Source organism: Corvus moneduloides, chromosome 20 (assembly GCF_009650955.1).
Source record: "Corvus moneduloides isolate bCorMon1 chromosome 20, bCorMon1.pri, whole genome shotgun sequence".
NCBI classification, from domain to species: Eukaryota; Metazoa; Chordata; class Aves; order Passeriformes; family Corvidae; genus Corvus; species Corvus moneduloides.
In genome coordinates this window covers 10,834,203-10,846,224 of record NC_045495.1, presented here as the reverse complement: position 1 = coordinate 10,846,224, position 12,022 = coordinate 10,834,203, and the positions used below count along the sequence as shown (strand labels likewise).

Here is a 12,022-nt window from a genome sequence, read left to right as displayed (position 1 = left end):
CAGCACAAAGTGCTGTTGCTCCTGGAGCTCAGCTGGCAAAGCATCTCCTCTCCCTGCCCCAGAGCGAAAGCATCTGATGGACAAATCCTTGCCACGCTGACAGGGCAGAGGGATACTGCTGGTTCAGTGGGGGATGTGTTTGAGCACAGAGCTGTACAGGGAGGCAAAGGAGCTGCTCCTCATCTCCTCCTCACTGCACATTGCAATTGTGTTTGCCCTCATGGATCAAAACTCCTTGGATCAGCAGCACAGACTGGGGGCAACCGAGTTCCTGCCAGGACTCCCAGGCCTGGGTGGATGAAGGACTTTACCTGGCCTCTGCCCTGCATGGACACCGCAGGACCCACAGGTGGTGCAGTGCCTCTGGCAGTGACTTGGCAGCTGTGCCCACCCCCAGAGCTGGGATCCACCATCCCCATCCCCAAAGCTGCCTCCTTGCAAGTGGAGCTGTGCACTGACACTGGTCCTGGTCCTTTAATGTTTTAAAGAAAATCAGCAAGGCAAATTACAAATCTTGCAGTGAGGCCCAGGTGAGGCTGGTCCTGTTTGCAGACTGGTTTTGACAACCTGGAGGGAATCCACCTGGAGCCCAGGAGAAAGCTGGGTTTGGTCAGCCTGGAGGGAAGAAGGCTCTGGAAGCCTTACTGTTGACTTTGACTGTCTCATGGAAGGGCTGCAGAGCAGACAGAGCTGTTCAGAGTGCCCAGGGATGGGACAAGGGGCAATGGCACGTGGTGCTGCCAAGAAAATTCCCAATAATGTAAGAAAACACCCAGGATAGTGGTGAAGTGCTGGGACAGGGCCCAGAACAGAGGTGGGGTCTGCATCCCTGGGGATAACGCTCCCTTGGATGAGACCCTGGGCAACCTCCCCTGGCCTTCAAGGTGACCCTGACCTCAGAGACTCAGGAGGTGCCTCCAGCCCACCCCTTTCTTTGTGTGAGACGGAAGCAGAGAGTCTGCCTGAGGTCCCAGCACCAGCTCCAGCGCCAGCACCAGCACCAGCTCCAGCTCCAGCACCAAAACCAGCACCAGCTCCAGCACCAGCACCAGCTCCAGCACCAGCTCCAGCTCCAGCACCAGAACCAGCACCAGCTCCAGCACCAAAACCAGCAGCTTGCACAACAGAGACCACGGCACGCCTTGTCCACACTCTTGTGCAAAGGGGCAGAGCTGGTGGGTTTGCAAAGCCACGCTCTGAGTCCTTCCCCTGCTGTGTCAGCACCAGATAGAGGAGAAGGATGAGGATTTTCGAAGGCTCCGGACAGTTAGTGCGTGTCAGTGCTGATAACTGTGTTTCACAACTAGGAACTTAATTCAGAGAGTCACAGAATGGTTTGGCTTGGGACAGACCTTACAGACCAAGTTCCAACCCCTGCCGTGGGCAGGGACGCCTTTCACTATCCCAGGCTGCTCCAAGCCCCGTCCAACCTGGCCTTGGACACTTCCAGGGCTGGGGCAGCCACTGGAACCTGCGCCAGGGAAGCCCTTTCTTCCTCCCAGGGAACAATTCCTTCCCAATATCCCATCCAGCCCTGCCCTCTGGCACTGGGAAGCCATTCCCTGGGTCCTCTCCAGCTCTCCTGGAGCCCCTTTAGGCACTGGAAGGGGCTCTGAGCTCTCCCTGGAGCCTTCTCCTCTCCAGGTGAACAGCCCCAGCTCTCCCAGCCCGGCTCCAGAGCAAAGGGGCTCCAGCTCTCAGGGCAGCTCCATGGCCTCCTGCTGTTGGCCCCAGGGCTGGAGCAGCTCTGCAGGTGGGGTCTCACCTGAGCAGGGCAGAGGGGCAGATTCCCCCCTCCCCTTTTGCCCACGCTGGGGATCAGCCCAGGGCACGGGGGGTTTCTGACACCCGTGGCTACAGCACATCCATGGCAGGGGTTTGGAACCAGATGACCTTAATGTCCCTCCCAGCCCAGGCCATTCTGTGACTCTGTGTTGAGCTTCTCATCCACCAGCACCTCCAAGTCCTTCTCCTCAAGGCAGCTTTCCATCCATCCATCCATTCATCCATCCATCCATCCATCCATCCTCTTCCCAGCCTGTGTTTGTGTTTGGGATTGCCCCAACTCCCATGCAGGACCTTTTACTTGGCCTTGTTGAGTGTCATGAGTTTTGCACAGCTCCACCTCTGCAGCCTGTCCAGGTCCTTTTCCTGGATGCCCATCTCTGCCCTCCAGTGTGTGACCCCAGCACGCAGCTTCGTGTCACCAGGACACTGCCTAGAGTGCCCATGAGCCACTTTGTCACCGGGAAAGATGTTAAACACACCAACCCCTATACCAGCCCCTGAGAAACACCACCAAACTGCTCTCAAAAAAAAAAAAAAAAAAAAGAATTGTTCTCCAACTGCCTCAGAAACCATGGAAGTGGGGGTTGTGAGATGCTTTGTCTCTTGAACATTTACTTTCCTGGGAGACTGTGACCCTGCTCCCAGATCATGGTGACTGGGAAAGGCCACAGGTCTGGCTGAGCCTTCTGGTGAGCACCAACACAAGCACCAAACCCTCGTACTCAGAGAGCACATGCTGCTCCTCTGAGAATGCAAACAGGAGTATGTTGATGCCACCAGCAGCTCCCCTGAGCAGAGAGGTGCCATCCACACCTGGGCTGTAGCACAGCGATTAGAAGCAGAGGATGCAAAGCAGAACATCTGGATTATATATTTGCCTTTTTTTTTTTTTTGTTCCTTGTAGCCTTTCGTGTGTAGCTATAACAGCTTGAAGCTGTTAATCTTAAATCTTTCTTGTGGAGACTTCTCTGAGCTTTGCTGCACAGCCTGCCTGGTGTTGGGGAACCAACCCAACTAGGGAGACTTTGCTGAATGATGGGCCTGGGTCTATCACAGCAAAATTTAAAGGAGGCACACACAGCACACACCTTGTGGCCCCAGGGGCTCAGCTGGGCAGCGAGGATGGAAGCACCAGTAGTGAGGGAGCCAGGCAGGCACTGGCTGCATGGGGCCTCTGGCTCTGGGCACACCCCAGAACATTCTAGAGGCTGCTTTTCTTCCTAAAGGTTTTGTTCTTCAATTAATGCCCCGAGGAACTGATAAAAGCAGTGACAGTTTCTTTCAAAAGACCTTCAACAACTCACTTAGGAAACTCCAGTTGGTAAATTCAGTTAGAACAGCAACGACTTCCTCCGTGGGAGGACGGGCTGCAGATAAAGCTCTGGGCTGCTGATGAGTTTCATCACCGAGGCTGCTCCAGAAGCCATGGAAACTCCAGCAGAGCTGCAGCACTTCATCATTTCAAAGCCTTTGGTCTGTCCTTGCCCTGACTCCCATCCACTACAGGACATGGTGCCTCACTGCGGTATCAGGATCCTTATGGAATATTCTCTCTACAAGCAGCAGCTTCCCAAACAAGTCCTTCCTGTCAGGGGAATTCTGCAGAATCCCCACAAAATCCCAGAGTGACTTCTGGCACCTTGGCTGGATTCCCAGAGGCTCCAGGTGCAGGACCAATGCTCACACACCAGGGGAGTTGGGAGTGCAGGGTCCAGCCCAGGCACCCTGGGCAGCCTCGTGCCCACAGCCCTCCCTGGTGCCCTGCAGCCCCAGGGCTGCTCCCCTCACCTCACACCCAGGGCACCCACAGCCACATCTGTCCCTCCGAGAAGGGGACACAGAAGGTGGAGAACATCCTCAAGGTGCAGGTGATTGGTATAATCTCCCCACCCCCGTGAAGAAGCATCACTGAATCCTCGGCTTTTTTAAGGAAAATGTGTTTTTGTGAAAATAGACTTTATTATAATAAAATTTGATATTAAATAAAAACATACCATACCACCACCACTCGTGGCCGCTGTGCTGGCACCACTCACGGAGCTCACGGAACTGCCCTGCTCAGAACAAGGACCCACTGGAACATGCAGAGAAAGAAACATGGGAGGGACAGAAACCATGGCATACAGAACCCTCCGTGCTTGGGCAGGGCTGTGTCTCAGCTGCAGGAACACATCACCTCCTATGAAAACAGAGCAAACTCCCCAGCCCTGCTCTCCCAGTGCTCTGCTCGGGAGCAGCTCACGGACACAGCCCAACGGAACCGTGGAGAGAGGCAGACGGATAAATAAATAAATAAATAGGTAGATAAATAAATCAATCGATAAATAAATCGATAAAATAAATAATAAGGCGGAGTCCCCAGCCAGTGCATGGTCAAGGTGAACCAGGCAAGAGCAGCTGACAGCAGCCCACCCCCAGGCTGAAGAACCGACCCCCGCCGGGGCATCGCTCCTCCCTCCCCGGGGATCCTCGTGCTGGAAGCTGACTGAGGCAGTGTGGGATGCTCCGAGGCACAGCTGCAGATTTACAGGGTTACAGTACAAGTAAGAACTCACTCATCAGCCCAGAGACAGCGAAGGGGAGTCACAGGACAGAAAAGTGCAAACTTTCTTTGCAGGAAGTGAAGGAGTTGACACGACCTCCTTTGGAGCAGAGAAATACCAGGGTGTGGAGTACAGGGGATCTCTCCTAAGGGGCCGGGGCTTTGCTGGGAAAAGCCAGTTAGCTAACTTACAGCCAGAATATAATCCTTAAATTAAAATATTTACAGGGAACCGCTGCACCGAGGGCTGCATGGAGCAGGACATGCTGGATCCCGGAGCTGAGCCCTCACACCCCAGAGCCACTTCTTCCCCAGGGGGTCTCAGCTCCCACACCCTCCAGAGTTTTCTCTATTCAACACATACTTCTTCCCTATGAAAATAATCAGCTTATTGCAGAGGGCTTCTCCTGCACTCTCAGTCTCTGGGGCTGTGTGGGCAGCCCGGACGGAATAAACCCTTTGTTAGTTTTTCTTATTGGACCCAAGTTTTTTGAAGAGGTTTTTCCCTTTGAAGAAGAAGCCTCTCTTCTTTTTACTCTGCCCAGGTGCGTCACTGCAGGTGAGGAGGGCCAGCGATGCCTGCTCTGGACACTGCTCGCCCGGGACAAGGCAGGAAGGTGCTGGCGGAGGAGGAGATGGAGAGGAGTCACTCTGATCAACAGATCCATCTGGATTTAGCTGGGTGGGAAAGAGAAAAAACAAAAGACAAAAGCACAAGTTAGAACTGCTGGAGATCACACCAACATAGACCTCAGCCAGAGAACCTGGCCTTCTCCCCTCTATGCAGGTGCAGTTCCACTTAGGAAGTTTCCAGTGGATTTAAACTTTGTACCTACAACCCAGACCCTTCCTGAGCTAAGAACTCCTGAAATTCCTGAACTTTGGGCTAAGAACAGGACAGCACAAAAGACCCACTAAGGACATAGTGAAAGATGCTGCTCCACAACTAAGTGAAGCAGCTCCTGAGAGCATGGATGGAGATAGGTACTGATGAATCCATGGATGCCTCAGCCACGGAGCCTGCTGGGCTCCCAGCATGTCTGGGACAGAAGCCAGGACATGAACAAAACCAAACTTCATAAGAACAAGGGCTCTGCAAAGACCTCCAGAAGATTGAGGAGACTGGCTAAGCCCTGAGGCTTCGCCACAGTGACTGCCATGGTAGGAGGAGGAACTGGGGGTCCTGCAAGGCTGCTCAGCATCCAGCAGATCCAGAGGCAGGAGGGGCAGGAGGCCAAGCCTGGTGCTCTGCAGTGGCACCAATGGAGCAGGACATGGAGAAGCCCTGGATCAAGCAGCATGTGGGAATGTTCCTGAGCCCCTGAGTGTCTGAGAAAGTTCACTGGGATCCACCAGTCTCAAATGGTGCTGTTCCCTTTGGAACGGGCTTTTGGAAATCAGGATGTGCCCTAGTCCTGGGCTCAGTTTCCTCTTCCTAACACACTGACAGGTCAGTTCCCAGCAGCAGCCTTCCTTCCACGATCTCCTCTCACTAGGCTGAGGTGTCTAGACAGTGACAATTACCAATCTGGCAGGTCAAGCTTTCCCAAGAGGCTGCAAAGTTCCTCAGGGAAGAGGCTCTGGGTTTCTGAGGCCCAGGAGAGCCTTAGTCTCATTGCCTTCTCTTCCACACAGCTTTCACAAACCAGAAGCTTCCAAGCTCCAGCTGTACATCCTGTCTTGGCATTACCCAAAACACAGGGTGAGAGTGGCTGGAGCTGTGCCAGGAAAAGAGCCCTCTGGACACTGGAACATCACACCCTCAGCATCTCTCTGCCTGGGCTCCAGTGAGTCCCTCACAGGTCTGCAGCAGCCGCAGCCCCCAGAGGGAACGTGAGACGGTGACAGTGGCAGCAGGACCCTCTGCCTGAGGTGGAAGCACTCCTGAAGATCAGACACCAGCCAGGAACTGTGTGAGGATCCCAGCAGCCACCCCTGGGCAGGGCTGGATGTGCCTGGCCCTGGTCCCGCTCTGTGTCCAGGGCAAGCAGCTGAACAAGGCAGAGGCACAGCCAGAGCACAGCTGCCTCCCTCCAGCCCAGCCACGCTCACGTGCTGTGGGGACTTTATAAATAAAGCCTCCTGGGTGGAAAGTCAAAGCACGCCTGCTCTGTCACCCTGCTGCTGGGTCAGCACCCCCCTCCTGCGGGACCAGGAGCACCCAGCAGCTGTGGCCTGTCCTCCCCTCACGGGTGGAAGCTGTGCTGGTCCGGGCTGCTGCAGGAGTGAAGCACTTCTGGCCCAGGGTGAGCAGAAACCTCTGTTCTGGGTCAGACTCAGCACCTGCAATACCCATGGAGTCAGTCCTGAGCGTGCAGGAGCACAGGGAGCTCCGTCTTGGAGAGAATTTGTGACCCCTCCCAACTCCACAAAGCTGAGAGTCAACTTCTGCCTCACAGCAGTGACTGAACTGTGCCAGAGGCATCAGACTCTCCCTTACCTGAACTACAGGACAGAGCTGGAACTCCTCTGTGCCTTTTTCCACGACAGTAACCAGTCCCACGATTGACTTGTCCTGAGCTCACAGTCTCTGTTCACCTGAAAATGTTCCTTTCCAGGTACTCCTGCAACACTCCAGGTGTGCAGCACGGTGCCCAAAGGCCAGCAGGACACGCTGCAGGATGTCACACATGCTGAGGGATGGCCCAGGCTGGCCCTTGGGAAAGCTGCACTCTGCCTGCAAGGTCCACTCCAAGCAATGCTGCAGCAGCAACTGCAACCTCTGGCTGTCCTGGCAGCTCCCTTGTGCACGAACAGCACTTGATGCTGACAACCCCAGCGTTAGCCAGGTCTGAGGAGTCTGGGAATACACCTGAATGAATCCAGATGAACCTTCTGCAGCCAGAAATGCAAGATTCATGGAGGCAAAGAGAAAAAGAAAGCCAGGTAAAGGCTAACTTGGAGCCCACTGTCTTAGCTGGGAGCAAGAGAAAGAATCCCCAGGTTCTGCTCCAGAAACTATTTATGATTTGTGCAACAAAGAATCCTTGGATGAAATGCCCAAGAGCACTGGGCTAATGTCAGAAGGGGCTCACCAATACTCAGGGGGTGATGTGGGAGGGATGTAAAGGCCCCTGTGCAGCCAGGGCAGTGGAGGCTCTGTCCATGCACCACTGGAAAACACTTTTTGGGTAAAGGTAGAACAGTTTCAGGGCAGACCTGAAGTGGCCCCGCAAACAATTTCTCCTGCAGAGTCGTGCACAAAAAGCCCTGTGCAAACAGAGGCAGGTACCCAAACCTACTTGCAAAGTCACAATTATTTACTGGAGTAAGAACACTGCAGCACCAATGGCACTGCCAAATATCAAACAGCTGGAAGGAAGTGACAGTTTCCTGTCTGGCTGGAAGTCCTGCTGTGGATTCCCAGCTGTGGAATATGATGCCCAGGCGGCAGAGTTCCACACACAGAGGCACATGTACAGATATCACACACACAAACATGTACAGATAGCCTCAGAGTCTCTATGTGGCAGAAAAGCAACAGAACCAGTTCACAGATTCACCTGGTAACAGAAAAATCATACTAAAATTGGGGGTTCTTCTCTAAGAGAAACAAAGGAAAAACTGCCCCGTCAAGATCCTCATACAAGTTATTAGAGTGATAAAGAAGAGTGATGTCAGTTTTCAGGAGTGGTTTTAGTGCTCTCTCAGGTGTTACTGATTAACACCATTTCTGGAAAACATTTGAAACTAAGGAAAACAAAGACTGTTCCCACTGCCCCCCAAAACCAGGGGTCTCACCCACCCAGCCCCAGAACAATTATCCACATAACGTTGGTTTTAGGGACTAAATGTTACTGTTTTCTTAAATTGATGGCGGGCAGGGGTTTTTCAGGACTATTCTCAGGAAGGAGTAAAATCCAGAAGGAAAAAACCCCAGGCTGACCATGAAGTGTGCTCAGACTGAGGAGGATCTTGCAAAGGCCAAACGAAGCTTTGGCTGTTGATGTGAACAGAAGGGCCAAGCTGAATTATAAAGCAGGTCCTTCCCAAACCTGAATATGCAACACAGTCCCATCCTGGTCCCCAAAACCACCAGATAATTGTTCCAACCAACTGCACCTCATGTGCCGAATGGTTTATCTTTAACACAACCCGCGTGGCAGTGAAAGGTCTGACATCAGACCTGAAGGTGGATTTGCCACCACAGCCCCACACCAGCCCCAAACCAGCCTGTCAAACTACAAGCAAGAAAAGGAGCCAACTCCAGGCATAGGAGCCTTTGAGGTGCTGGGCTGGGTGGGAGGTTGAAGGTCTCACACACTTACATGGTTGCTCTCTCTATGTATCATTCATATCTATCATTGGACTCTTCTCTTCCTCATTCTCTGAAGAAAAGAACCGTCCCGGGTGCGTAACACAGGCAGAAATAAATACATGAAATCAATTAGAATCAAACACTTTCTGCAGGTGCTTTACAATCAGTCTTTGACAGAAACTGCATGTTACTGATGGAAAAATATTCCATCAGCAGGAACAGCGTTAAAGCAGCTGCTCTGAGCTGGTAAGCATGACTGTTTTGGGCCCTGGTTGTGACCAGAACTTCTTGGATCCTCTTCTTTGTGCTGTTTTTGTTTGCCTGTTTAATCCCCAAATATTGTCAGTTTGTAAGTTCAATTGCTTCACCTTTTCAGTTGCCGGCATTTTAAGATTTACTCAGGAATAATTCAAAATGATCCACCTTCCCCAGTTCAATTTGGAAATAAATTGTCCTTATTCTCAGGCCTTCGGTAGGGCAGCAGGGAGAAGGGAAGTGAGAAGAACAGACAAGGTGAGAACATCACATCCAAGAAGTTACAAGTGATTTAAAAATCACTCATGGAGAAGCTTCTGTTGCAACTGGAATGAACTGTAACGGAGTCCAAAGCTCTGCCATGGTGCACACACATCCCCCCCTGAGGTGCCAGGGCTCAAGCTGGGACTGGGAATTTGCAGGGAGTCTGCTCTGCCAACAGCAAATTGAACAAACCAGTTTTCCTTAACTCTGTGGGGTGAAAGTGCCACAGGAATTTGTAAAGCCTCAGGCATGGCTGTATCACAGGGAGAGTTCATTCCAGCTCAGAGATGGATATGGAATATGTCTGTTTTACAGGAGGTTTTTCCTTCTGCCTTCCCCATGAGGTTTTCTGCCCACATGCTGGGATGCTGTGATTGCTGTGACAGCCAAAACCACCGTGGGGTTGGGTCCTGTCTCCTCAGGAATCACTAAACACACTTAAATGCAGTTAATTAATACCCATTTGGCTCTGAGCAGGGTAAATACACCACTTTTAACAGGGGGAAAACATGCCCTTCCTGTTTGGAAGCTGTTTAGACAGGTCTGGATTGCAAAGCACAAGTGGGAGGAGTGCTGGAGTGCTGAGCCAGAATCCCCTGGGACAGGGATCCAGGGGAAGCAGGGAGGCAGCAGGACAGGAGCCAGGCTGGCACGATGCAGAAGCAGCCAAAGCACAGTCATGCCTAGAGAGTTCAAGCTAATTCCCACTGAAATAAAATTGGTTTAATCATCATCATCTGAATTCTCCAAGCCCCCAGACTACAGAGACCAGCAGTTCATGGATCAGGAGAGTACCAAAAGTACCAAATCCAACAGGTTCCTGCTCTGTGCACCCAAAAGTCAGAGCCAGTGCAAGGGGAAGCTCCCTTGGATCTCAGGCACAGAGGACTGGAGACAAATGGAAAGGTCTGAAGGGCAGGCAAGCCTGAAATGTGTCTATTTTATATGGGTTGTTTTTTACACACCTGAAAGGTGCTTCTGGGTAAAAAATGTCATGGAACATAGGAAAAGAGCTTCCAAGCTTCAGCATGCAGGGATATGCGGGCCAAAGTGCTGCCCAGGGGTTCAGTCACCCACTGAACTCAGCAGCAGTGGACAGCAGAGAGGAAAGTGGGTTTGGCTTTGCAAACCCTTCACACCTGCCAGTGGCAGACAAGGTTACCTGAACCCCCTCGCTTCCTGGGAGGACCTGGGCTGGAATAACGACCCCTGGAATCTGAAACAGGCCCTGTGGCTGCTGGTTGATGCCAGAGGGAAGGGGAAGATCTGCAATAAATTACACTTGGAATTCCACCGTTCATTTTACTGGTTGAGGTCTCCTTTGGCACCCTCTATTTCAACAGATGAGTAAATTGGTAAGAGTAAATGATTTTGAGAGGGAAACTGAAGAAAGAACCCCACTCTGCATCCTTGTTAACCCCCAGGGAGGCTGGACTTGGGTGACCTCAGGGCTCTTAAACCCTGGCAGTAAGAACTGATTAGCCTATCATTCCCCAGCAAGGACCAGTACCCTCAACAGGGAAGTACAAGGATCCCAGAGAGCTGCTGAGGTCAGAAGATGATCCAACAAACAGCCCACAAACCTCATTTCCTGAGCCAGGCTGCTCTGCCCGAGAAGGCATCAAGGCTGGAGTGCAAATCCTATACCCACAAAGCCTGGAATGCCTGGAAGCAAGGGATGGGGCTGAGGTGAAGGGAGACCAAGCAGCATTTGAAGATAGAAAGGAGAGATGGATACAGAGAACAGGAAGAGCTGAGCATGAAAAAAGGCCAAGGAATGCTGCAGAGAGCTGGAAAGCTGGGATGGCACCAGTGGGGAGTTCAACAGAGCAGGATTCAGGGATTCAGGGCCACCTACTCCTCTAAGGATGGCTCAAAGCCAACCTGCTCCCACTCATGTGGGTCTGGCACCACATGACAGTGCCAACAACCTCCCAAGAACGACTGAAGGTTGAGCCCATGTGAGCTGGACCAAGCTGGGTCCCTCCTGCCTCCACTCCAGAGTGGGACAGCACAGGAGGTCCATGAATGACAAAGGAGCTGCTACACTTTTGGCCTCAGCTGCTGACATGACCCCAATCTCCCACTTAAGCCTTTATTCCAAAAGTCTCAGCAACATATGCAAGGGATTAATTTAACCTTTGAATTCCCTGCCTCTGGGGCATGCTTTTGAAACCGTAGGATCCATCCCACAGATCTGTTTGGGAAACTCCTCAGGGTGTTTTGAATTTATCCAGAAGCACCTCAGCCTGGATTAACATGTCTCTAGCTTGGGGTGGATGGAAGAACATTGGTATTAGGGTGTTGCTAATTCCAGAACTCTCTGGCATGGATATAACCATATTTGTGGAATTTCATGTGCCTGGGGAGCTAGCTGAACTTTGCATCCAATCGGATTTCCCCATGGACCTTTCAGTGGATCTAAACAATTTGCTGGTGGGATTTGAATGCTCTGTGCCCAGCTGAGCACACGGAGGCCCCAGCAGGTGGAGTTGTTTTGTGCCTCGTTCTGCACTACAGCAAATCTTTGGGAAGAGCTCCCAGCACTCCGTCAGGCATCTCCCGTGGGATGAATGGGCAGCATGCAGTAAGTTCAGTGATCCCATGGGCGCTGCATGCCATGCAATGCCCAGGCTCCAGACACATCCCAGCCTGCATGGCAGTGCCATGCAGTCACATCTCACCTGGCTCTCAGCACTCAGCGGAGAAGCTTCTTTATCTTTGGAGTGGAATTCCTCGGCTGTGTCTCCATCCAAAGGGACAGCTTCCAAGAAGTTGGATGGGACAAGCCCTCTCTGTTGGTTCAGCTCTCCCTGCAAGATCAACATTCAGTTCTCACATCAGCTTTCCTGGAGAAATGAATAACAACTCGAGGTGCAGTGCCCTACAGAGAAGGTGGGGCTGTGGGCTGAGAC

The 12,022-nt window shown here is 52.2% G+C and overlaps 1 protein-coding gene across 10 annotated transcripts in view; it reads right to left on the bottom strand.

Annotated features, from left to right (window-relative positions):
• Positions 1 to 3,709: 3,709 nt before the first annotated feature.
• TSPOAP1 (TSPO associated protein 1) overlaps positions 3,710 to 12,022 on the bottom strand; it is a 67,868-nt gene continuing 59,555 nt past the window's right edge. For 8 of the 10 annotated variants that reach the window (XM_032129559.1, XM_032129560.1, XM_032129562.1 and 5 more), the window contains 2 exons: positions 11,792 to 11,920; positions 3,710 to 5,008 (listed from right to left, as the gene is read on the bottom strand). In XM_032129559.1, coding sequence (XP_031985450.1) covers positions 4,793 to 5,008; positions 11,792 to 11,920 — 345 coding nt within the window. In that variant the 3' untranslated portion in view covers positions 3,710 to 4,792. Of the gene's footprint in view, positions 5,009 to 6,874; positions 7,166 to 8,598; positions 8,659 to 11,791; positions 11,921 to 12,022 lie in introns of those variants that run through there. The other 2 variants (XM_032129564.1, XM_032129565.1) reach the window with 2 other exon arrangements.